Source organism: Pungitius pungitius, chromosome 20 (genome assembly GCF_949316345.1).
Source record: "Pungitius pungitius chromosome 20, fPunPun2.1, whole genome shotgun sequence".
In the NCBI taxonomy this organism is placed as follows: Eukaryota; Metazoa; Chordata; class Actinopteri; order Perciformes; family Gasterosteidae; genus Pungitius; species Pungitius pungitius.
The window spans coordinates 11,146,366-11,173,853 of NC_084919.1; the positions used below are offsets into that span (position 1 = coordinate 11,146,366).

At 44.1% G+C, this 27,488-nt stretch overlaps 1 protein-coding gene across 11 annotated transcripts in view; it reads right to left on the bottom strand.

Annotated features, from left to right (window-relative positions):
- Positions 1 to 422: 422 nt before the first annotated feature.
- Positions 423 to 27,488, bottom strand: part of gphnb (gephyrin b) — a 65,552-nt gene continuing 38,486 nt past the window's right edge. For 2 of the 11 annotated variants that reach the window (XM_037449064.2, XM_037449070.2), the window contains exons 9-26: positions 19,808 to 19,849; positions 18,314 to 18,388; positions 14,291 to 14,347; positions 12,076 to 12,118; positions 11,174 to 11,311; positions 8,490 to 8,582; positions 6,978 to 7,033; positions 6,295 to 6,414; positions 6,040 to 6,098; positions 5,698 to 5,851; positions 5,568 to 5,588; positions 4,000 to 4,121; positions 3,560 to 3,647; positions 3,241 to 3,314; positions 3,051 to 3,118; positions 2,828 to 2,931; positions 1,785 to 1,881; positions 423 to 1,310 (exon numbers count right to left, since the gene is read on the bottom strand). In XM_037449064.2, the coding sequence (XP_037304961.1) occupies positions 1,177 to 1,310; positions 1,785 to 1,881; positions 2,828 to 2,931; positions 3,051 to 3,118; positions 3,241 to 3,314; positions 3,560 to 3,647; positions 4,000 to 4,121; positions 5,568 to 5,588; positions 5,698 to 5,851; positions 6,040 to 6,098; positions 6,295 to 6,414; positions 6,978 to 7,033; positions 8,490 to 8,582; positions 11,174 to 11,311; positions 12,076 to 12,118; positions 14,291 to 14,347; positions 18,314 to 18,388; positions 19,808 to 19,849 (1,545 nt within the window). In that variant the 3' untranslated portion in view covers positions 423 to 1,176. The remainder of the gene's footprint in view (positions 1,311 to 1,784; positions 1,882 to 2,827; positions 2,932 to 3,050; positions 3,119 to 3,240; positions 3,315 to 3,559; positions 3,648 to 3,999; positions 4,122 to 5,567; positions 5,589 to 5,697; positions 5,852 to 6,039; positions 6,099 to 6,294; positions 6,415 to 6,977; positions 7,034 to 8,489; positions 8,583 to 11,173; positions 11,312 to 12,075; positions 12,119 to 14,290; positions 14,348 to 18,313; positions 18,389 to 19,807; positions 19,850 to 27,488) is intronic. The other 9 variants (XM_037449065.2, XM_037449068.2, XM_037449069.2 and 6 more) reach the window with 9 other exon arrangements.

The window sequence follows — 27,488 nt, forward strand, 5'->3', positions numbered from 1 at the left end:
TTGATATATTTTATTAAAAAAGGAAAACCAACAAGAACTTTTTTTTTTACATAATGATCAAGGATTTTTATTATCTTAGTCTCTTTCATCAGTTTCATATCATTACAGAAAATGTTATAGTACAGCGTTGTTCAATGTCTCCTCATTGCTTAATAATTTCCTTAGGAGTGCTGGTCACATATATCTGTACAATATGGTTCTTATTTTTTTCTGTACATTTTTTGTGAAGTTGGTTAAAAAGGCTGTCAGCACTTAAAGAAGCTGCTTCATTTGTTTTTTTTATTCTTAAATAGTTGATCAAATAAAAGATTATTTTTTTCCCAGGTTAAGCTTGCCCCGGGGGGTGGAGGGGGGAGGGGGGAGGGGGGGTCACTGTGAATATAAGGAAGCTTCAGGGTCTGGGCAGACTGGGTTGTGCCCCCCCCCCCCCTCCCCCCCCAACTCCCCATCCCAACATCACCTCCTCCCTGCCCAGGCATTTGGCACTGCGCACATAAACAAGACTCACAAGATAAACAACAAGCAAAGCTATTTGTGAAGCCATTATGATGCATACTTATGAGAGAAAAACAGAAGTGTCACCTTGATGGGCGCCCAAAAGAGGAAGTGGTCTTGATGTGCCCCCTCTTCCTTTTAGCTGAGCACCATGGGAAATCTGGAGTCTTTCTCAATGTTTTCTTCATTTTCAAAAAACAGATTATTTTTTTCCACTAAAGAAGAGAAAATAATTTTCTTTTTTTGTCCTGGCAGGCACCTACAGCTGTTTATTAAAATGCTACTGCTATAGATAAGGTCTAGCATTGAACACACAAAGCAATTGCAATGAAAGGAACGAAGTTGCCTTAATATAATAATGATAAGAAGAAGAATAATGATAATAATAAGAATAATCATAATAATATATTACAGAATAAATCTCTTTATAATTAGATTTTTTTCATTAAAAGTTATATTTTCTTTCTTTGAAATATTATAATCTTTTTAAAGTAATTTTTTTTCATATGTATCTAGGTTGTGATCAAGATGTTGACTATACCTCAACGTTATCCAAATCAATAAAAACTAGCTGTGCCGTTGCATATTACAGAATAGTCAATGATATGTGGACATGCACCGTGAACCACCCATTCCAACCCTCGCTATATGACGCCTACGCTCCGTCCCCCTGTGATGACATCATAGCCGGCCGATGACCATGACGTCAACCACCTCGCCCTTGTGCAGCTCCACGTATTGCTCTGTTTTCGGAGGTAGCATCAGGAGCCCGTTAGCACTGCGCATGCTCATCAGCCTGCTGCTCACCTGGTTCCCTGCAGCAGAGAGAAGACATAGTATTTTAGATACGATTTAAGGAACACTTTTTCTTTTTTTCACACCGTCATATTGAAATGACCAAAACGGTCAACACATTCTTTTAGGTTTGCCGTCTGTCATCATATTCCTCAATATCAAACTACAATACTACAGTTGCTCTAAAACCTAAGGGAGTTGTGGTGTGGAATAATGACAACTTCTAGTGTGTCTCTATAGAGGAACAGATGTGATGAATCGGCCATGATGAAGTGCACATAATTCTTGTTTTGGCCCATTTTGCTTTTATTAGTTAGTGAGGAGAGCGTCTGGGAAAGAGAGAGGCGACCGCAGGCATGAAAGTGCCGCTGTGGTGAGGACTCCTCCCTTTGAAAAGGTGGGGCCCTCGCTACCAGAAGAGCTGCCTGCAAGCCCAGTAAACAGTCGAGAGTCGGAGTCCTTCACAGTACTGCACCCGGATTTGATTCTGGTACCTGTGCTCTGTGCCCACGGCAGAGGCTCCTGGTGATGCCACGTCAGAATGCAGCGGTGGTATTCAGGGCGAGGATCTAACTTCACATCACAAGATAACTAGAGAAATAACATACAACGTAAATTATAATGACGTATCAGTGTTATCTTCATCACCTTGGTTTTCTGTCTGCAAGTCTTTCAACTTGCAAAAAACAGATGGATTTACTGTAGAGTCATTTCAAATCAACTTTCTCTTCTTAGATATCAGGCTAAAAAATGGCAGTCCCCTAATGGCAAGAAGTCTGAGATCTGGACAATCCCTTCTTGTGCCCTTTTAAACCATATTCTTTGAACTTTTTTGGCAACGTTTCTTCCTCTTTCACCTGCGTCTGATGTCCTCTGCTGAGGGTTTTGATCCGGCTACATCTGTGCTCCCAGGCCATCGGCCCCACCACTAACTGGCAGTAATGCACTGAAGTGGATTTCTAAGTGTTCCATAACAGCAAATTACATAACATAGCTCTCTGGATAGCCCCCGTTTTGGCAAATGACCAGACCTTCCACTTTGATGCTAGATGGGGACAGTCTGCGGCTGTTTGGTACCATTATGATGTTTCTTGCTGTAAAGCAATGAATATTCATGACCAGGGGGGCAGGCCTTCGGGTCAGTGTCGGCCCGTCGTGGCTTTCTCTGCCAGGTCAAAGCAAAACTTGGTGGACATAAATATGTATCAAACGGACGAATAAAATAGTATTGAGTCATGAGTCAAGATGCAATAGACTGCAACTACACACCCTGGAACTAAATTATGTTTGTAATTTATCTTCTCTGTTGCAGTTTGTTACATCGACACTCAGAAGTTCACATAGGTGGAAGAGAAATGATCATTTTGCATACCGAGACGCTTCTTTCTACCTTTTTTAACCTTATTGGAAAACTTGTGCCTGGCCGTTAAACAGATAAAATAACTTCTTGCAGCCACCAGTGCCTCATCAGAAGATAAACGACTTTGTGTGTCTCGGCCAGAGAATCAGGCTTTCCTGGTTGCTCTGTGCATCCTACCCTCGCTTTGATGATGGTGGGCCTAGGGTCCAAAATGCCCTGCATCTTCCTCAAGGCAGGGATGACAAAAAGATTACAGGTGACAACAGCGGACACAGGATTTCCTAGGACGGACGGACGGACAGAGAGAGGACAGCCACGAGAGAAAAAAAGACAGAAATATATGAGAAACACCTCTTCGGAAGCAGCGGAGTGAATCACTCTTTCTCTCAACTTCACACACTACCTGGGAGGGCAAAGATTAGTTTGCGAGCACCGTCCATGTCCAAGGTGGCAAATGTTGTTGGGAGACTGCAGAAGAAAAACAAATTTGCAGAATAGTTTCCAGTTTTATGTAAATACTTCTAAAATTTCCAAAATTAAATAACTAAATGGTGAAAAGTTGCATGGGAACAAAGGTGACATTTTCTTACCCTGGTTTCATGAAAACACGACCAAAATGGATCTGAGCATGAAGATCAATATCAAGCACTTGCTTAAGGTAGTCCTGAAAAAGAAATTGTAATGAAAAAACATTTAAAAAACACAAAAAACAGTACGGTAAACTTACTGACTTTTGAATTTGTGTGAATATAAAATAAAATAAGAACCAAACAATTAGGTATGGTCATTTTAATAAAAGATGATTATCTGATGCTTCTTATCATGATTTATTCTCCTCGCCCACCACAAGGTGTCAGCAACAGACGATGGCGTGATGGTGTGTGTGCTCCTTTCATTCTGCAGTGATACCTTCTCTCCCATTGACACTCCTCCTGAGGTGATGATGACATCCGCTCGGCTGATGCCTTCATTCAGAGCGTTGAGAAGGTCATCAGGGCTTTGGGGCGCGCGCGCACACACACACACACACACACACACACACACACACACACACACACACACACACACACACACGTATTAACCACAAACTCACAGAAGAGGAAATTATGGACGAAAACAGTGTGTGCAATAACCTTTGTATCTAACTCAGTGAATCAATTGTTTGTTTTGGTTCATTTTTTTTTTCTGTCGAGTTACATCAAGCGCTATGCAGAGGAAAAACCGAACCAAGCGACAGTCGCATGTTCAATAGGAGGAGAAGGGCCCGGCTGTCAGCAGCTAGTGGGTTGACGGCTCGCTAAACAGGCCGCAGTACTGACCAACTCTAAGATCTGCACTCTGCTACTTACTTGTCTCCCACGATGCCCAGGTTGATGGTGGGGTAGCCGTGCTCCTGGATGGTGGCCAGCAGGGTGGAGCGGTTGCTGTCCCTGATCTTCCCAGGATGGAGGTCGTCTTCTGGGTTCAGCAGCTGCCACGAAACAAAGGGGGAAATGATCAGAAGCGCTTTTTAATCATTCATCGCTGTCGTTTTTTTTTTAAGTTACAAGAAATACCCATTTGCCTATAAACATTATTCATAAGATATTCTTAGCATATCTTGGTGAATATAGAGATACTTATTGAGCTAGACAGAGGGGTTGAAGGCAAACATCTCTCGTTTGCTCGCACACGTTTTGCCTGTTCTTGGTACCAAATGGGTTGCAATAAAGTGATTTGCATGAAATTGAACTTAAAATACACCACATTTCACAGTGAATGGTAGTAGACACCGTCTGAAGTTGAAAGGGATCAATTGATCCTGATGTTGTGCTTTGAAATTATTAATCGATTAGTTGATTAACAGAGAATTAAATATCATATTTTAGTAAATTCATATTCAAATTATCAAGCAGAAAGGATATTCCTTCTATGTTTCTGCCGTTTTGAATGGATTTGAACTGTTGGTACGATAAAACACGCAATTTTAAGACATCAACTAGGCTACTGGGAACCCGTGATGCAACTTTTTCCCTATTTTGTCAAATTTTATAGAATAAATGACTAATCGATTAATTGAAAAAAATTATAAATCAATTTTACATATGGAATGAATTATGAAAAATAATTATTTGCAGCCCTACGTTCAGAAAAAAACAAACACAATTTGGTTAGACGTGTATTAGCATTATGTTCATCTCCTATTTACATTCATACATTTTGACTTCCCTTCTTTTTATAGTAGAACATCAGATCTAAACTATTTTTCTGAGGAAACGTCAACAAGCACCGCTAATTACTACAATTATAAAAGGAAAGCAACACCACAAATGAACATGCATCTAATTCAGCAGGTTCACAGTGGGTTTATGGCCAGACATACTGCATACTTTCAGTTGTAAATGCCAGCTCTGCACACATGTTCCTGTTTTTCTTCATCTGCAGCGTTCGTACAGAGAATATACTTAAAATCTAGACGGTCAAATTTACAGTCTGTGAAAATGAGAAGACAAATCCTCTATTCCATCAGTCTTGTTCAAAGAGGGGAGATGAGGACAATATACCACTTGAGAGGTTTGGAATGTGGCCATGGGGTAGGTGACTCTCAGCTGATTTACACAATTCAGGTATAACTTTATAGCACCGAGAACAATGTGTTATGGTCTCTACAGTCTGCTGAGGATCTCCATGAAGGTTTACATACCCCATGACATTTAAACGGCATATAAGTCACACAGAAAAAAGCACCAAAATGATCCCAGTGTTTAAGAAAAAACACCCGGTCACAGATAAACAGTCTTCACAACTGAAAGCACACATGAATCGGCTGAGTGCGCATTCAGCTCTGAATGTTGTTCAGGTGTCCGCAGTCAAGGCAAACAATGTTGATTGTGCAAAAAAAGGTGTGCTGCCAGAGAAGACAGCACGTGGTTGTTACCTTTAGCAGCTGAGGCCGAACCTTTTTGGCAAATACAGATACAGTGTGGGTTGAGTGCACGAGGAGTATAGTTTCCCAAATAAAAAAAATAAAAAAATGTTGACATGGACATTTGTTCTTAAATCCGTACCTCATTTCCTGTCGACATGACGGCCACCACAGGGAATTTCTGGACTTCCACCTCTGTGACCCCCACAGTGGCCAGGAGACCAATCTCAGACGGGCCCATGTGGGTGCCCTTTGCAAGCACACACTCCCCGCGCTTAATGTCATGGCCAATGGGCCTGGGGCGGGACAGCAAAGACGACAGTTCAGAGGACAATAAATGCAATTGATGCAATTTGAATGTAAATATACCGTACAAGTAACACCAAACAATGACACCAAATGTAGCACGAATAAACATCCTGGTAGAAACGCTTGAAAAGGACGGCGCTTTCGGTTTCTTAATAGCAAGCAACACGTAACTAACCTGATGTCCTGCCCGGGGCGGGCCTGTACTAGGATCCGTACCTCCAGCTCCTCTGTGCCCTAAAAGATAAACCAGCTGTCAAATACATCAAATGTAACACATTTAGATCCCCGTTGTGCGTATTCTACGCTCAGTTGCTATGGTGTTGAAATGGACCGATCCCTGCATGAAGGTAAATGTGAGAGCAGAAAACTTTGGGTTGATGCCAGAAGTGACCCGGGACGGTCGCACCAGAACACCAGGCGGGACGCTTACGTCTTCGGACTCGCGGAGCAGCTCGGTGTCCTCCACCTGGACTACGGCGTCAGCCCCGCATGGGATAGGGGCGCCTGTCGTCACCCTCATCACCTGGCCGGGCATCACTGTGTGGGTTGGCTGCACGCAAACAAGAGTTTATCATTTCACTTTAGTGGTACATGTTGTCCTATCAAACGTTCCCTAAAAACAGTCTATGCCTTTCTATGCGATGGCTCTTTTCACCCAGGGGGGGGCCTTTGGTGAAATGAAGCGAGTCTTCCACAAAGTTTCTCCTAAAAAGCGTCCTGCAAGCTGAAGACGAAATAATAACTGGATGTGAGCGCACATAGAGATGTGTGTGCATGTTTGCTTATTTGGTTCAAGGTAAGATTGGTTAAATAAATCTCCGCAGCCTCCTCTTGTGTTCGAGGTCCAATCTGTTGTGCGGCTTGGCAGCGCTGTGATTCTCTGGTCCCGCTAGGAGGCGACGGGCTTTCCATCGCCCGCTAAGGGAACACCCCGGCGCGAAACTACAGCTGCTCAAGGCGTGAGGGGGAAGGACAAAAGTGAAGCACTACATTTTCATACACAGGTGTGTGCGGCTGTTTGCGTGACGGCGACAACGTTAGCCAGCATGGGTGCTTTTATTTGTGAGCTAAAAAAAGTATATGTGTCTAAAAGTGTCAATGTGGGTCGCGGACCTGCTCTCCAGCTTGGGACTCTCCAATGATGAAGCGGTCGCCTGGTCCGTCAGCCGCTAAAATAAAAGAAAGATTTAATAGCATTACACATGTTTGCAGCTAAAAGTGTGTGTGTGTGTGTGTGTGTGTGTGTTTGTAGTCTAGGTGAGTCTTTTTTTTGTGGGCCACAGCTTAAACAAATGGGAGAAGAGAAGAGAAGAGACCACTGTAGATGGAGAAGGAAAATCCATGGTCTTCAATTAAACATCTGAAAAACAGACGTATTTTCAATGTTTGCAAGGCTCCCAGATTTAGAACTACGGTCCAACACTCCACTGAAAAAATAACGGCCCACGCTGTGAGGACACACAAGACAAACAAAGAGCCCGATTCAAACTACGAATACCCTTTAACATTGCACAGCGTGCTTGGTGAGTGATCAAATAGTGTGACTTTAATTTCGCGGTTTAACATAAGGGATTACAGGCTCCACAACTATGACAAAAAGTCGGCCACTTTCTTCCTTTTCTTTCCACATAAAAAAACCCAACAGGGGACGACATCTGTTGTCACACACTGGATCTGCACAGGAACGCCGGGCCTCAGGACAGACGCATACGATCCAGAGGGACCTGCGGTGTTCCACTCCTGCCTTTCTGCCTGAAGCCGACACGCCGCCGCGCTGCTCTCCAGGTTAACAGCGCCCTCAACGCTTTGCAGGACTGACTCCAAGACCGAAAACAAGCCCGCGTAAACAATGCAAAGAGCCAATCTCGCCTCAGTTCACAAAGGCAGAAGAAGCCCCCTCACATTGCTACATTGCAAGGTTTACCACTGACCCAGTGTCCGGTTTCCTCTCCAGCTACAATCAGGTCATTTGTTCAGGAGGAAAGACACACTGGCCTCGTTGCTCAGCTTCATCTAGGTTCTGCAACTTGGTCAGAAGAGTTTGTCTGTAATGTTGTTGCCTTCTCTGTGCAAATGCATTCGTATGTGTAGGTTATGTTATTGGCAAACAATACAGGTAGTGAAGGTATATTGTACTATTATTATGAAATATCTGTGTCACTTTTAAACTCAATTGTTAGCAAAGATCATGTAAGAAGTGTGAACCATATCCTGCATTACCTCTTTAAGTCTTTCATCAAACAGTTCACATCGTGAGCCCAACATTCATTCTGCCAGTTATCTAAATGATTAACATCACCTCTGCAGCCAACTAATCTTTATGTAAGATACAGTTTGTGTCGTGGAACCTTTTAATTCACTCATGCGCAAGTCTTCACTTATTTTAATATACTATATAATATTACTATTTAATAAGGCCTATGCATGGAATGAACCCAACAGTGTTTGTAAAGGTTCCTAAAAGCAAAATGGAAAATAAAAACTCTTTAAAAATACCCAGTGTGTGAATATATGGGTGTATATATGGGTTTTAATTACTGAAGTGAAATTGGAAATCCCTGGCAGCCCACGAGTATCAAATACAGGACTGTTTTCAGTTAACCTGCCGTAATGTACAGCGCTTACCTCTCACAGCATAACCATCCTTGACAGAGGCTGGGAAGGGTGGCAGGTTGTCTTTGGCATAAACGTCCTGAGCCAGGACTCGGCCCATCCCATCTGTGGGAGAAGAGAACATGGGTATGAGAAGAGGAGAAGCTGGGAGAGAGAGAGCGAGAGAGAGAGAGAGAGAGCGAGAGCGTGGGGGGGAGAAAGTGTCTCTGAATGAGATGGAGATACAGAGAGGCATATGCGCCGGCGGTGTGTGTCTATGTGCGTGTGTGTGTGTGTGTTTTTAAACAGAGAGAGAGAGAGTGTGACACCGCGCATCAGGATCTCTCTGCATGACTCACTACCTGACCGGCACACACGGACGCACACTTTCCTTTCCTTCTTCAGCTTTACTGATTCACCAACAACAAGCGGAGGCTTGCAAGTGTTGCAATTCCCATTACTTAACCAGCCAGACAAAACTTCAAAACACATTATTGGAAGAAAATATACTCTGCACACACACACACACACACACAATAGCTCAGAGAGAGTGAGGGAAGGAAGGGAAGATGGAGACAGAGGCAGTGTGGGTGGAGGAGAAAAATCCTGCCACTAAAAATACTTTAAGCTGCTGTTAGGCTATTTATAACATTTGTTAGAGCCTTTATGCTTTGATTAAGTGGGCGTTAATATCAAGATCTAAGCTTTGATAGCAATATGTTGAAGAGGAAAAAATATGCAAGCACACCCACACACATACATACATGCATCAGCTTAGGGAAATCACAACGAGCCGCAGTAAATAATTCATCTCAGTCGTCGAAGAAGACACTCGTGCCTTTTTTTAAGTTGACAGCATTTCATCTGAGATTTTGGTCTGTTTGGGTTTTGCTTCCGAGCTGCTATTCAAACGGCTTGTTAAAACCATGTGTTGAGCTCTGAATACAAATAGAACAAAGGTGGCGCCGAAGATGAAAAATATATTTGATCTGACGCTTTGCGAAAACATCCCTGGCAGCAGACGCAGGGTTTAAAAAGGGTTAAACTATGAGAATGAAATCAAGGGGCATCGTGACATCAGTCGTCTCCCTAGAAACAACCTGAAGCTTTAGAAGACAGTACATTCACATAGATACCTGTGTACATATATTTCCTTTATCGTCATTGCACGTCAAGCTAAATTATGCAGCAAATAAATGAATCAAAAAAATGAATAGCAATACATACTATGAATGGAAATATAAATTTGCAGTGAACCCAGTAATGTAATGTATTTCTGTATATATAATGGGAATGTAAAAACCTGAAAAGTGAAAAGTTATACGGACATTCTTGCATATGGATTGATGGGAATTAAAGAAATATTTTGACATTTTGGGGATTACATTGTGTATTACACCATTATGACAATATAAAGAGATTGATCCACATGAAGCCACACTCGTTATATGCACACATTACCAAACTATAATACAGTGCACACTTCACACAGCCACATGCAGGCCCCTCTAAATCCAGCAGAGGACCGCGTCCAGCTGTTGTCTTTCTAAATATTTTATCTTCCTCACCTCTTTACCCCTCGGTCTTCCTCCCAGCTGTGCTCTTCCAAATCCTGCAAATTCCCTCCCCTCTCGAAGAACATGAAACATCACTTTGCAGAAAGAGGGTGGCTCCTTGTACCTTCATTCATCTCAACGCCATGCGAGCTGCAGGGTGTTATTGCCCCGAATCTTCTCTACCCCATGTTCAGAGATGAATTAAAGAGAGTGTGTTTTCCCCTCTGGCCCTTTCGGTGTCGCCCATCCACAGGCTCAGAGGCCACTCTGCCAGAAGGCTTACAAGAGCCATGGGTGTTAACTAACCTCTCTCTGCATGTTTGCATCGTGTCTGCGTTAAGACACGCAACATTCAACTAAATCAAAACACAAAGATGTCATTAAACATAGAAAATGCATTAAGTCCAATGGTCCGTGGGTAACCTCATAAATGTTGGTTTTATTGAGTCAAATTTATTCTCTTTCAATTTCAATATTTGTATTATATTTGTTTAGCGGGAAAGGGCTACATCGCTCATTACATTGAGCAACTGTGTATTGTAAAATGACACATCAATAACCCTTGTGACATTGTGCATTATTATTTAAAATAAAACCTTTTAAAAAAGTAACCTTAAAGACGCTCTTAGTCCTCCTTAAATCACAGAGAGACTGCAGTCGTGTGATAATTCCCTGTGGTCAACGCGGTGTGACCCTTCACATTTATACTGTATATTTAAATATTAATACAGGTTGTATTATGTTAATACCGCATTAAAGTGACTATCACTGCTCAATAACTTTTCTGCTTAGGGAGCAATAGATGTAAGTGATACTTGGATCATGAGGAAGGGTTATGTGGCCTTGTAGCCAAATCAATGTGAGTGTGTGTGTGTGTGTGTGTGTGGACTGTGTGAAAGACACTGTAGCATTGCAGACCGCTGATTCAGGCACAGACCGCTAGTTCAATGCTGTCATGTCAATTTAGCAAAACACATGTTTCCCCAGCAGAAACTGAAAGGGGGGAAACCTAAACGTCCCAGCATGCCGAGCGGCTGATGTCGGCAGACATAATGAGAAGGTTGAATGAAGATGTCGAGGGGCGGGATGAAAGCATTTGGAACATTTCCGTAGGTGTGAGGAATGTTTGTTTAGATCCGCAGGGAAATTTGTCCTCCTCACCTCTGTAGTTGATAATCTCAGTGCCCAGGACAGCGGTCATCTCCAGCACAGTGATGAAGGCCTTGTCCATGGAGGTGAGGGGAAAAGGGGACATGCGGTGCCTCCGGGCCACCTTGGTGATGTCCACTGCACTGTGACCTGGGAGGACACGAGGAACAGTATGGAGTTGGGTTGCCCCTTCCAAAATAATTCACATTCACTCACCTGATGAAAAGAGACATATTGGATTAAAAAAAGAAATCTGAAAACATACCGGTTGAAATTGATCATATGGAAATTATTTTTGTTAAAAAAGAATTGCAGTCTCCAATAAACTCAAGATATGTAGCTTTATGGCAGTGGTCATTTGGAAACATCATAAAAATATTAAGATTCACTTAACCTTGTCAAGCATTTTTTTTCATTATTCAGACAGTTAAGAAAGGGGGGGGGACTCTGATGTGACACAATACCATGACAGTGATGGCTCCTAAGTCAGGGAATTGAACCACTGAACTATCTCTAGAGACAAAAAAAAATATTTTAAGAAGATTCCTTTGGGCCAAGAGCCACAGCAATAAAAAAAAAAACTACAGATAAATGAACACTTATCTCAACTCACTGGTTTAGTAGTTGTGGCAGTAGAAGTAAAACTACCAAACTCTCTCTGAACAGTGAGTGTGCTTGATTTCCCTTGACCCAATTTCTCTCCTTTAAACATACTTATGCTTCCACAGCATATTCTGATGCTCAACATGAGGCTTAACATCATGCACACGCACGCACGCACACACACACACACACACACACACACACACACACACACACACACACACACACACACACACACACACACACACACACACACACACACACACACACACACACACACACACACACACACACACACACACAGTACTCACTTGATCTTAGGATATTTTCTTTGCTGCTGCATCGTGACTGCACCTTGAGATGGAGAGGGCGATTGGGAGAAAGACGTGGGACAAAAGGAAAGAGAGAAAGCAGAGGTAGTGGTAATTTGAGATGAACCCGGCTGCTCTTTTGACATTAGAAGCTGTTTTCATTATTATTATTTTTTTTACAACAGTCATAAGCATCGGCAAGAGCCGTGTCACACTACACTGTGCACTTTGTCCTGCTGTTGGGAGATGGCATCTCCTGCATTAGCATTATCATCACTTACTGTACACTACGTCATCATATCACAGGTGATATTCACTCTGATAAATGCTCTGACATATCCCATCACTATTAGATTGAAGCACTACAGAAAGGAATATATAATGGACAAGGGCAACAACATACAGAGTGACAATCTCATTCACAAGGTCTTAACAGATGTTGTAACTGTGCTACGGTGTGACACCAAATGTAGTGAAAATGTAGTGTTGAGTATAGATAGTGGCTGTTCAGATGTGGTGCAGGACGGTAAGGCTTCTCTGGAGAGCGCTGATGCAGCAGGATGGATCTCTGCACTGGTGCTTTACTACCTGTAATCTATGGCAAGGCGGGGAGGAGAACAGAGTGGGCTTCAACTGGTCTGAGCTTCCCGGAAGCATCTTGAGACTACGGTTAATGGTTGTTAATGGTGAGTGAAAACTAACTAAAAACTAAACGATGAGATACATCTTTAATCTTTAAACTCTAATGTCTCAATTCCAAACAACATACTTTGAAGTGCATCACCATAAGCTACTATTATAAAACAAGCAGCAATTTCAATTGACTGATGAAAAGTGGTCGGGCTCAGAGTTCAGCGTGATAAAGGTCTACAAGGGACTGTTGGCTCAACGCACACCTTCTTGATTGATAAAGTGCAACTGGGACACAGCTAGGATCATCCTCTTGTATAATAATGTAGCCTGCTGCAGGTCTTACTGCAAAGAAGAATTTTAGGGTTTAACAGTTTGCTCAATACTTAAAGTTTAAGGGAAGCTTGAGGGAAGGACTAAATAAGGGAAGAATAGTCACATTTTATAAGTTATCAGGCTACAAGATATAGAATAAAAGTATACTTTTTACACGTACGGTACACCAACACCCATAAACAATACATAACTCCAGTAAATATCAATTCTGATGCCATTGGGTTCCAATATTTCAGGGCAGTCTTTTGTCCAATTGGTGGGCTTGATTCGACCGTTTATCTACTTTTATTCAGATGTGTTGACTGGCATGAATGCCTGGTTGTCTGTTGTCCTCCCCGTCCTATGTCTTCCGCGTTTTCTGGCAAATCTACTTTTCTTTTTTGCAACTGCTGCATCTCAACAACACACATACGTTGGGTATGTTCAGGGTGCGTTGCAAGGAGAACCAAAACATCCATGGTGAAGGTTCCTCTACCCTACCCACTCTCCCTCCCTCCCTCCCTCCCTCCACTGCCATCCTGGGCTATTACTGTGACACCACTAGGCACCAAACAGCCGACAGGTGAGAGGGTGAGCGATGGGAGGTGTGGCGAGGTGGGTGGGACGGTGGTGGAGGAGGAGGAGGAGGCATGGAGGGACGGAGAGATAGAAATAGACAGAGGGACGAAAGGATGAGGATCAGCGTGACGTGGTCCCACAGCCCAGAAAAGAAAAGAAACAAACAAAAACAGGAAGCACGGACTTGACACGGACTTGACACTAAACTACAGAGCCGAGACACAGCAGAAAGGAGGGAAAACGGGAGGAAAGGAACAAAACAATAAAGACCACTCTAGCGGCCTGATGGCATCTACTTAACAGACATCCAGCACACCAGACATAGCTAGTGAAAGCAGAGCATGTTAACCGGAGGGACAGAAGGGGAGACGGACAGACGGGTGGAGGGAGAGAAAGAGAGACAGACAGAAAAGTGTGCGTGGGAGACGTAGAAAAGGGGAGACTCCAAACACACCGGAACAGAGAAATAGCACAGAGACAGAGTGACGAGAGTGAAACGACAGACAGATCGAAGACGAGGGAGAGTCAGGTGGCAACAGGCAGATAGAGAGACATATAGAGAAACAGCGCGCGAGAGAGAGAGAGAGAGGGGGGGGGGGGGGGGGGACAGAGCGGGGCATTTGTTTTGCGCGTTCCTCGGAGGAGGGAGAGGGAAAGGCAAAGAGGGGAGTGGGGGGGGCGGGATAGTTACTCGAGAGCTGAAGGTCCTCCTGCGATCATCTTTAAGCCCCTCCAACCTACACTGGAGCTAGTGGAGATAAAGCATCGAATCACAGGCATCAGTGCATCTGTCCTGGCAACCACAACAACACAGACAGACAGACAGACAAGACGGACAGATGGACCGAGGGACAGACGGACGGACAGACGGGCGGGCGGGCATCATCCACTACGACAAACAACCCTAGCAGGAGGAGGGAGCAGCAAGGAGACAGAACTGAGAAAAGAAGAGAGAGAGAGAGAGAGAGAAAGCACAGGAGGACTCCAGGTGTCATAATGCACTCTGTGGCAGCCCCACTGGATGCCGGAGGAGTCCTTGAAAAGATGAACCGCTGACATCGTTTGGAATCAAACAACATAACAAATGGTTTCGTAGCGTTAGCCAACAATGAGTCTAATTTTGGTCTGCGATAACTGCATGAGGTTCACCATCTGGCTACTCTTAAACCAAAAGACTAGTGAGTCAACTAATTCCATTAAAAAAAAGAGTGACTGAATGAATTGATACATCTAAAAAGTCTGGCCTCTGTATTTCTAATATTAGTGCCACAATCGAAAATCCTTTTTAACATGAACTCACAACACATTTATTTATTATATTCTATGACGATCCCGAAAAAACAGCATGCAGCTGTAAATACTCAATTATCTTTAACTTTTAAACCTCTTCACAGGTACTGTATATATCTATAATAATGGATTGTTAAATGTGTAAATTCTCATTTCATATATTTATTACAACTGATTTGATTTTTTAGACCTCCATGATGACCAGCTGTAGTTGCTAAGAGATTTGTGCCACAACTTCTGAGCCCTCATATGGAGGGAGAGGGAAAGGCATGATGGAAAAAAAGAGACAGAAAAAGACAAAGGTGAGATTAAGGGAGCTAAATACAGCTACAGCAAGACACAGATCGAACTTGCAGACATTGAACAGCACATATGAAAACTAACGACAACTAGTACATTTTCGTACAAGGTGTGCCTTGCTAAAAAACAACAGCAAAAGACATCTAAAATAAAAAGAAGAGACATGTAAAGCAGAACAATAAGAGCAGATTCTCACTAGCTAGCTAGTCTCTTTGCACACACAGACAAACCACAATAATCACAAGCTTCCTAATCCAGTTTCACATATTCCTCTACAGTAATGAATCATGAATCTGCCCTGCAGCTAAGGGTAATGCAGCAAAAATATACAGTCAATGTTCACTAAGAAACACCTAGAAACCCTGATGCAGTGTGGAGTGACGACACTAAAACTCAAACCGGTGGACGACAAGACCTCCGTATGACCAAAAAAAAGCTAAGTAGAATAGATCATACCATCAGAGGGCCATGGGGGAAGACTGGGTGCAAATGGGGATGAACACAGTGGTAAAGAAGCTGCAGGATGGGGGGGGGGAGGGGGGTGGTGTGCTGTGAAGTGAGTGTTTGTGGAGACTGACTGAAAAAGCAGAATGGGGTGTGATTGGACGCATAAGGGGAGGGGATCGGGGGGGGGGGTGGTGTTGGGGTGCAAAAAAGCAGACTTTCAAACACTCTGGCACTCATTTCTGATCGACCCTCCACTGCAAGCACCACGTAAGAAAAGACAGTGAGCTCAAACGAGGGATGCAAATGTTAACACAATCACACACACACGCGCACACACACGCACACACACACACACAAACTCAAAACAGTTTAGATGCATCTGCATCTGCGAGCAAGAACATGAAACAATGTTGCCGAGGACCATCGTTGACATAACTACGTGAGTGTGTGTGCGTCTGAACATTTGGGCTCGACACCTTTTACTCTTCTCATTAGAAGATTGCATTACGCTGGGAATGCCGACACACACGAAAATAAAATAAAAAAACACTGCCCCCCACTCCATGCCAGAAACACTAATCACTCCACACGCCGACCCCGTGGTCGCCACGGAAACAGCGTGACGATGGGTTGTCATGGAGATCTGCCAGGAAGATCAATGGGCTGGGGAAAGGGATGGCGGCGGCGGTGTCAACAGACACGGAGTAGTGAGCGTGGCCCGGGTCAGCGAGGCAGGTGGGTCCCGGGACCGTGGGCCCCTGCGGGGAAATCGATGGCGCCAATAAGCAGCCGGGCCAGGAAATTATGGGATGTCACTCGCTGAGGTGCTGTGCTCAGCGCAAAACAAAGGAGCTGTCAAGACAAATTATGCAAAAAAGGGGGGGAGGGGAAGGGAAGGGGAGGGGGGGGGGGTCTATCCGTTTGGCTCGAGGACCAAAAAGGGCCGTGACAGGAGGCGAAGGGAGGCTACTTCGAAGCGGCTTTAAACCACCTGTCCCCACGGGCCGCGAGGGGGGGGGGGGGGGGGGGGCGACGGAGCAGCGGACCCAGTGGCCGAGGGCGGGGCAAAATGCTACCGTGGCCGATCCGCAGCCTCGTGCTGCTCCCTGGGGAGCGGCGGAGTGGCGAGGAAGCGGGATTCAGCAAGGGCCTCGGCTGTCTCCGCCCGACTGCCGAGCACCGTGGGCATTTTCCACATGTTGCCCCATTGATCTTCTGTTATTTCAGACAAATACTTGGTTTCCAAGTTAGACCCAAGCACACGCACACACACACACACACACACACAGCAAAAACTCCACAGCATCACCAGTCACAGATACACAAATCATATGAAATGACCAGATGGGGGATGAGTGAGAGAGAATGAGTGCTGGTGGCGGTCCCGAGAGGACCACTAAAAGCGGTGATACACAGGGAAACTCATCGGCGGGACAACGCAGTCCAACTCAAATGCTGCTTGACAATGTGTCTTTGTCACTTTCAATCTCTTTTGTCTTGATTTTTTCTTTTTTTTTGCCCACTATACTTCCAGGTGTATCACCGCAGGTGTATCACATCTTTGTAAGACCTATGGTCACAACTCCCCCTGCAGGTATCTGTTGGATGAAGAAATAAAAAATGTACCTCAAAGTTTAAGGCACCGTTCCCACCTGGTGTTAACAGGCACTCTGTATCTGGATAATGATATCAGTTAATGTCCTTGCATTTAGACCTTGTATTAATAACCATTCTAGTCTCCTTTTTTTCAAACATTAAGGTCTGACGTCGATATGTAACTAGAAACAGGACTTGTTAACACACATTGTGTGTTCTGGGTCAATGCAAAGGAGGAGGCCGTATGGGCTTTGGAAGTCATCTTTAGCTTCATATAGCAGGAAGAGGTTGTGTGGAGTTGTTGTCTTAGCGCCTCTAAAGCTTGAATTTAAATCTTATTTAATTGTTACATTATCGGTCACGGTTCGTTTGGTGACAACCGCAACTTCAAAACAAAAAAAACAATTGAGTTAAAGTTAAAAACAAGATTACTTACTAGGTGTTTAATATTTTAAAGCTCAGCTCTAGTCCGTTTCGGGTGCTGTTGATCAACCGTGCTGTCAACATTAATAAGGCCAACATCCCCACAGCTGACATTGCAATTTGATTTCAAAATAATACAATATAAGTATTTTTTGGTGCATCACCTCTTTCCAACATGAGCCCTGCCCAACTCAAACCAGAGAGAGTAGCTCTGTAAATACAGCCCTCTCTAAAGAGATCTCTAATGATAAAAAAAGAAAAACTGAGCTCATTCACACAGAAATGTGTGTTCACATATGAATATCCGATATCCAGACGCAGATAACGCGTTATAACCATGTGTGAAAACGGCGTTAATCAATATCACCCTGCTAAGGTCTTTAGCATTTTTAAATATTTTAACTTCTGTTTTCTCCTGCTACAGCTTAACATAAGACACCATATGGTGTCAGTAAAGAAAATAAATCAAAGACTGGATTTGTTCCAGTCTTACATGATATATTGTCTAACATGTGCCGCCCCCTTTGCCTGTGCTCTGTGCACCTGTGTCGTTGTGCGTCTCCAGTGTGTGTGTGTGTGTGTGTGTGAGGTGCTATGTGGGATGCTTGTGACCAGCATGCCGGCAGAAGAGAGCTCGGGAGAAGGTTAGCGGGTTTACCTGGTCCAAGGTAGAGTACCTTGACTTGAGCGTGATGACCTCATCCAGGTGAGCCCTGAATTCTCTCCGTGAGGCCTGGGGGAAGCCACAGGACAGTCACTCACTTTCATGTCACACACACACACACACACACTCGCACAGGTGAAACGTAACGGACAAGCCATCCCACTCTGATCAGCACAACATAACAGTTAGCGGTGCTCACAGACTCCTAATTCCGCGTGCACACACGCACGCACGCACACACACACACACACACACACACACACACACACCAGAACTAACCTGACACCCACTGCATCGCATCAAAAAAATAAAATAAAAAAAAGGATGTTGCAAACAACTGTAAAACCACCAACAACACCACAAATGGATGAAGAACAGAACCAGATCAGTGGGATCGCTGCTGCTGTGGACACATTTCTCTGTTATTGTGTGTGCAGGTGGAGGTTAAGTGAACCCAAGTGAGTGTTTGACCATGGGCCAACACAAAAATAGATATAAATCAAAAGTAAAGCATAAAAATACATTAAAATGTTAATTAAATTTCCAAATCGTCTTAAATTGTCCTTCATTACGGCTGATGTACACAGAAATACCAATAAGTGAAGAACTCAAACTGGCTACTGTATTGGCAGGACAGCCATTGCATTGCAATGAGTTTAGCATATTTTCTATTAAGAAAAATGTGATAGAAGTGAGATTAAATTGGCTATTTCAACCCACCACCTTTGATATGGCTACTTTTTTATAAGTCTGCTTTGAAAGGGTTTCGAAGCAGACATAAAAAATGTCATTACTGTATAATTACAGGAACTTAATGGATTCCGATATCACATCGGACAAGTGTCGGCACTCTTCCACGCCCTTGCTCTGAGGCCATGTCTTCATCAGTTTATCAGAGTCATTGGGGCCTGACCAGAGTAACAAGCACTGAAGAGTTACACACACTAACTGGGCCTTTTGCCTTTTACAAGATGCTGTGTGAGAGAGAGGCCCCCTTCACGCCGCTGAGGCGCATAAACACACTTGCGAGCAATATCCCTTTCATTCACATACATAATTCAAGCATCTTTCAACTTCAATTCTGAGGTTGAAACACAGTTGAGGAAGATGCCAAAAGAGGGTGCCGTGTTTTTGTTTTTTGATGTTGTGCGAGTTGTGGAAACAAGGAGAGGATCAGATACAGAACGTCTACCAGAACGAAGGCAACCGGGCAGTTTGCTCCATGACAGAAATTGGGAGTAAAACGATAACAAGACCACATCCACACAAAAACAGAAAGAACGCACAAAAAGGACTTTGAAAAAAAGACAAAAAACCCACAAAGAGACAGCAGGAGTGCAGCAGGCAGGACAGCACGCACATGGGGGGAAAGGACGTGAAGTTTAAGGGAATAGAGCAATCATTCCAGGCAGGGGGGGGGGTAAGAAGTGCGGTTGGAGAGTGGGGGAGAAGGCTGCGACGTTGTCTTGGAAACGCATGCAGGAGTACCTCGGCAATGCTTAGGGTGGATGAACAGGAGGGGAGCCGCGCCTGGTGCCGCGACAAGGAGGAGGGGACAAGAGAAGAGGGTTAACAGAGCCAAAGCCGGGTTTAGCAGAGGGGGGGGGCAGGGACACTCAGAGACTGATGGGGGGGCGGGAGGGGGGGGGGAGCAGACGCCGTCCTCTGTCTTTCGGGAGGACTTCTGCCTGACTGGTCTCTGTGTGACTGTCTCGGATGAGCCATGACAGCAAAGGGCATGACGGGACAAGACGTGGACAAGAAAGGACAGGACGGGACGGGACGGGACAGGACGGGACAGGACGGGACAGGACGGGACAGCAGGATTTCAGAGCAATGGGAGAAGAGTCACACATGTCTAACAATAAGTCAATTCTGTATCTTGTCAAACAGCCTAAATAAGCAAGTGCGTCTGTTTGTATTCACAAGACCTGACTGAATGAATGGTTGCAGCACTATTGCATTCATTCGTGTATTCGTCCTCATCCGGGATACAAGTGGCTCCTTGTAAACCCAAACCTCTGAGTCAGGAGGGTGTGTGAAAGGCACCATGTGTGCATGCGTGCACCACGTTCTCTGTGACAAACATTCATGTATTCCAATGATTGTGAAGGTGCCAAAAATCCAGATCAATTAATCGATTAAGGATGAAAACCTCATTAAAACACAGCATTGACGGTAAGCCCTGCAATCGATAGACGTGTCAACAATCAATATAAAATGTCTCCTTGATATCCCTTCATCACCATCACGTCAGACTAAGCAGACAAACGAGACGAGTAAATCGGAAATCACACAGGATTTACAAAGAGTCAGGAAAAAGAAATGTAATTTATTTCTGGCATGCAGAATTATCAACTATTACTGCTCCACTGAGGTCAGCTATGATTGGAGCACTTTCATCCATGCTATGGGAAGGCAATTCTAACAACATTCCTTCCACCTAAAAGCACATTAAGGCTTTTATTACCGACATTAATGGGGTTGGAAAGAGGTTTCTTTTTCAGAGAGAAATTTGAATGGACAGCTAACTGTTGCCTTCAGTTTCAGAGGTGATCTTGTTTTTGATATCTTTGTGTATAACTATAGCGATCACGCCCCTTAATTTACTAGTGTGGGAATCATTCACTGTACACAATACATGAAATGGATGGAATTTAATTCCACAGGTGTAAGGAAAAATTGTCAAAAAACTTTAAAAATCCATCACATCTATTCACCGTAAAATAATGGTTGTGGTGAAAGCCAGAGCGCGCTGTGAATTATTACTGAAGTCCTTAGATTATCCCCTACCTTTCCTCATGACATAGTAACAGTTTTAGATGATGTGATAAATGGTCTCTCTAATGCGGGCCTGTCAAGGAGATGAGCATCCCTTTCCTCCTAATTGAAATGCTTTGGATTCACAGTGGCTGCCCTCATCAAACTCACAGCTCAGGTAATGGACGCTGGCAGGAAACCACAGGAGAGAACTACACCAAGATCTCTGCAGGAGCAAGTTAGCACGTTAAGACAAAGCTCAATGTTTTGTCTACTCAACATTGTAGCTATTTATTGCCTCCTCCAATTCCACGGAAATTCAATTCAAAGTTCTCCAGAAGTCTGAAACCACTTTCTGCATATGTACATTATTTCATTAGACCATCTTTAAAATGATACTAAAGTCCATTGGTTATTGTATTATGTTCTGACATAATAAAAAAACAACAACTTGCAAATAGTATGATTTGCAATGAATACAAAAAGTAAAAAAAAAATTCAACTTAAAAAAATTCAAACAGCAAAATGTTTTGCACAAAATGAATGTGAAACAGAAAGGCCAAACTTATGAAAGTACGGGCGAGACACAAGCTACTCTGTCTATGTGTTTCACATCCAAAACAACACTCGGACAGTAGTTATTAGATTGGCTATATTCCTCATACATTGGCTGAATAATGGATTCAGTTTCAGCAGGCATCACACACGCTGAGTGTGCAGCATTCTGAGGAGTTGATGTCTTTTGCTGTCAGATTAAACGTGTGTGCTGTCAGCGCTTTGAAGCTGATTTGAAGTTTTGTGCTTACGAACGGCAAGTTCTTGAGGAAGGAAAACTCGCAACGGCTCCCTTCTGAGCACATAAAAGGAGCGAACCAATCCACCCTCGCGAGGCCAAACGACCAGTAACCGCAGCGGACCGGAGGCGGGCGCTGCAGGTGCTCTGCAGGCGCGCTCTGGTCGCTCATCACTGCGCTCCTATGAGCCGTCTCCAAAATGAATGAATGAACTATTGGGCGTGCAGTGAGAGGTAACACAGCACAGATTTGACAGGCTTGTGTTTATGCATGAACATGCTCAGGACAGCTGGGCCGACTGGCCTCATGCATTCATCTTACTCCCCTAAATTTGCTGTCTCTCTGTCTGTCTGTCTGTGTGTCTGTCTTCCTCCCGTCCGCTGTGACTGTCTGTCTCACTATTATAACCTCTCTTGCCCTCATTGCATTCTCTCCGTTGCCCGTTGGGCAAATTCTCAACCAGAATAACGCTCAAGAGTAACTCCAGACCCATATAATATTACATGCAAACTTCACACACAGATGCGTGTTCATAGGGCGGCATGTGGACTGGGGTACTGCCGCGTCCTAAACATGTCTACAGTATTATAACAAACAAATAATAAACATGCTTTATGGACCAATGAGAAAGCGCACTGCACTCAGCTGACGTCTTCTCGCCTCGTAGCCTTCAGCAACTTGACCCAAATGGTCCATCGGTGGTTTGAGCCATGAAGCAAGGAAAGGGGCTTAATGCGTTTTCCTGAGTCGGAGACAAAAGAGCACTTTCGGTCGGGCCGTAGCGACCTTCATCTGGTCACTGCAACAATAGATTATGTGTTTTATAAAGCATCCTGTGTCCTGTGGGAACAAGCCAACTCTCTGAGAAACGGCAATCATCCTGAGGATAGGGTTATTCTTCACAGCTCAATTAATATCAAACTGCCTTTTAAATCAGGTTATGGAAAGCTGTTGTCAAACAGAGGATTATATCATTTTAGCTGGACGTGCATCTTTACACTTCCCTTCGGGCCACAGAAAGATTTTGCCAAGCACTGCAAAACCTCTTCTATGGAAGCTAAACATCTCTGTCAAAGCAATAAGAGTATTGTACTCCTACAATGATTACGTCATGTATTTTTTAACAGTGAGCCTTTATTTTGAAATGTGTTTGATTGGTTTCTTGAAGAGAAGTTAGATGACCAGTACTTTTACGCTGCCACTATAGTAAATGTGAAGCTGCAAAGTTTAATCTGCTCATTAAACAACACAAACAAATTAATGAGCTAGAGGTACGGGTAGTTGTATTATTGTTACATTATGTGTAAGACAGTGGTATTATTCCTAAATATTGCCCCACAAGAAAGAAAGCTGATAAGCATACAGATTTCCTAAACTCCTAAAATCTACACATCATTTTGAATTTTATTGGCCTGTCCTCACATCATCAATGGCTATCTCTGGTCTCTGCAGTAAACAGCTGGATTTAACAATTTTGTAATGCACACAGGAACAAGCGATAGATCCCTGCAGGGCATTAACAAGCCCCGCTTGGATGTATTCTTCACACACCGTGGGAACCTTTGTGCAACTTAGCACCGATAAGGCTGCAAATGTATCGCTGTACCTGACATTTAGCCATCGTTAGGATCTCCACTGCTACATCAATATCCTGCGCCGTGGCCGGCTGTTCAAAGCCATCGTGGATTTTAAAAAGGTGCTGCTTCCACACTTCTTCATCTATTTTGCACTCATTTACAGTATAGCTCCTCCCGCCCCCCCCTTGTCCAGCCACTAATGTTGGTGGCCGGAGGGAAAAGGACTAGCAGCGTGCACATTGGTACCGAAGGGGTTTCCGATTCCTCTCTTGCATGAAACTCCCTGTAAGGCGCTCTTGGTAAAACCAGCAGCTGAACGAGATGTGGATGCTTGTGCTTGTAAGAAGATGGTCGCAGGATTTAAACAGATAAGAAGGCCTGCTGGCAGTCACCCTCCTTTCTTTGTCTTTTTTATGAACATGTAACGTCCACCCCCTTTTACTGCAGATGTCTTACGGCCACAAAACACAGCACAGGAGCCCATTTACCGCCCCCCCCCCCCATCCTTTTCCTCACCCTGCAGCCCCCAAGCTGCTACATTATTCTCCCCTCTGCCCTCAAAATCTCATTCATGGCCTGACAGCGAACCCCCTTCAGGCATCATCAGCACACATGTAAAAAGCACAACTTCTACTAACAAGCACACGCTGTACACACAATGTACCCTCACACAGCTACTAATACAAAAGCCTTCACTTATTAAAGAGTAGCAAAACGACTTCAACAGACGCAGGGACACACACACACGCACACACACACATACTCAAAACCTGTAAACATTCTCTCAGATATGCAAGAGGAAAGAAATTACTTACCATCTTCTGCCTGGAGTCGGAACAGAATGAGCTCCCCGGCCCATGCACAAGAACACACACACACACACACTCACACACACACGCACTTTTACACACTCACTAAGTGAGAGAGGGGAAATGAGGAGGAGTGACCGAAACAAAGAGAGAGAGAGAGAGAGAGAGAAAAGAAGTGAAGGCAGGAGTAAGAAGCACCCACAAGAGAGCAAAAAGCAAACGCCGAAGAAGAGACAAGAAGGAGGAGAACGAGGAAGAGGAGGGTGTATGGCTGCACATACGGCGCTGCATTAAATCATACAAGCATGACTAAGGTCTGTGTGTGCGCATGTCCGCGTGGGTACGTGTGCGCATGTGTGTGTGCTTGCATTCCCCCCCCGTGAGCGTTTGGGTCGAGGGAAATGACAAATGTGATGCGTTCTCCACCTCGCCCCCCCCTCCCCCCTCTCTCTCTTACTTTCTTTTCATCACGTATTCCCTCGTCACTGCCGCTCAGTGGTTTTCGTACTGATTTGAAGTGAGACGAGTTGGATGGGTAAGGCTAATGCGAGGTGAGCTACCGGGCTGACGTCTACACAATCAGGCCTCCCACTCGCTTTCAGTCCCTTGTCCTCTCCAACTCATTAGCTGGTTCACGCCCTCCCACTCGGTTCTTTTCTCTCCTTTCTGTTCCTCCCTCTGCCTTTCCCTTCCACTCACTCCATCATAAATCCTCACCACCTCCAGCGGTCCAGGAGACATGGAGTCGCATTCATGAGCTTTACTGCATTGGAGGACAACGATACATATCTAGTAGTATGCCTTGCTGAACACACACACACACACACGCACGCACGCACGCAGGCCTATAGACACACAAGCAGGAAAATAAAACACAAAGACTATCAGTGGACCACAACGACATGTAACATCCCCCATCTATTCTAAGGGAATACAATTGTAAGGAATGACGACACAGGGTGTGTTGTCATGTCAAAACGATGCTGCAGCTTCACTTCGCACCAGGCCTCGGTCTTCATCCGAACGGAACGACAACACCGCGCAGTCATGTGACCAGATCACCACTCGGTGAAAAGACGGCAGAGCTGAATCATTCAAATTGTGTCTTTCTCAAGACTGTGCCGATTTTAGGGACGGCTTTGTGCATCTTTGTGGGTGCCTATTCACTTTTAAACTTTTCATTTCTTACGTTCTCATTATTATTATCGTCAGTTATGGTTTGTTCAAATTTGAAATGCAAAAGATAAAAAATAACAAAAACAACACTGTCAACCCCAAAATGCACCAGACTATTGAGTGTCGTGAGCACAAACAATCCCCTGCAGAGGTCCTAGACTGTGCAGTAAGAGTGATGTTCCCATTGGGCTTCAGCACAGAAACCCCAGCAGAACACCTTCATCCTCTCAAGCTCAACACACGGCCACAGGGGGGTTACAACAGTCCATGGCCCGATTTCTACTGTACATCACTGATAGTTATGCCCGTGGCGTTGTGGGAAGAAGGCAGAGAAGATGCTGCACACTGTAGATCATTGATCTGTCACACTACAGCGGGGCTCATTTGACATTGGAGTGGTGCTCACGCACACAGCCAGGCCATAAATCATTCATCTCTCGCCGTCTGATCACTTCACTGCGTCAAAGATCCTCTGTCGCTACTCATTTGCGAGTCAGGATCCTGTGATCTGCATACAGGTTTGGGCTCGAGCCAAGCAGCATGTGCAATTCACAGACCACAGACAGAATGTGATTATCGCATTTTTTTTATGACTGCTGTGAAAATCCCACAAAGGAAGACTGTTCACAGCCGAGCGCGTACTTGTGTGTGAGCAAAGTGAATCTTGATTTACTGAACAACGTGATTGTACCCACCATCTACTTCCAGTACCCAGTGGGTAAGATTTTAAAAATAGAGGTTCATTTTAGATTAGCGTTTGACATGTTTTGTCAAACAATCATATTCAAAAGATGCAGCAAGGAACTTTTAACTTGGTATAAAACATCTTAATTTAATAGTGATGGGGGAGGGAGCGTGGGTCCAGAATCAGGACAGACCCCATTGCAGTAAAATTAGAGCTTTTCTAAAAGGACCCTGGTGCTCGGAAACACAGTAGTAGCTTCAAGTTAGCAGCAATTTAGAATTACGGTTTTTAAAGTAATTCATCAAGCATGATGCCAAACATCTGCAATCAGCTCTTTAAAACGAGAGGATTTTGTGCCATTCTTGGAAGTGAAATGAACATTTTTCATTTCCTTCTTTAAAAAACTAAGGAATCTATATGTTTAAGTTGAAGTGGTAGTGTAGATTACTGTGCGTTGTGTTAAAACCACGCCCGCCATGGCGGCTCAGTTTACAAGCAGACGAGAGGGTTGGTTGTAGCAGTGACCGCTTTGTCAGAGAGCAAATGGTGGAGGTCATGGAAGCGGCGTGTGCTGAATTGCACTACTGCACGTGACTCATTTCTCACATGGCGGCAAAGGAGGAGTGGATTTCCATAAGCCTTGGCCTTGGCTCCACAGCCATACATCAAGCCATTAATCAAAAGGAACCAGCGCACGGTGAGGCGGTGTCCTCTGTGCGCACAGGGGGATTATGGGAGAGAAAGAGCATTGCATACCTTAATCATAATAAATGCCAATATCCGTCAAGTTCAAGAGATGTTTGGAACACTGAACAATACATAGAGCCTAAATTCTGGTAGCACCTGCAGATGCATCCAGGTGGAAGCTGTGATGGAGGAGGGAGGGTAGAAGCTAAGGGAAGCACTCAGGCTAAAGAGGCAGTATTACTTCATGCCTTGAATTAAAACAACAACAAAAAATGAGGTAAAATGTATTGTACTGTCTTATAGCACTTTTCAACATATTGTTGTCACATTTTTCTCCACAGTGACTGACTTGTCGGCACACAGAGTACAAACCTTCCAGAGCTTATACAGAAACGTTTAATGTTGATCCAACAAGTCCAAATAAACACAGGTAGTAGTCCCTGAAAGTAAAAGGTAATATGTAGTTCTTAACTTCTCATAATGATCTACTATCTCAAGGTAAGGGACTAGTAAATGTAATCAATACTCAATAGTCAAATGAAAAGTATTTCTCTACATCAACTATTTGTTTAAAGTGCAACTGGAAATGATGTTATGCATTAGTAAGACAACATTGCATCTATATGATACACATCCAGCTAAAGCAGCAGCAGAACTTTTTGTGGTTGTGTCTGAGAATAG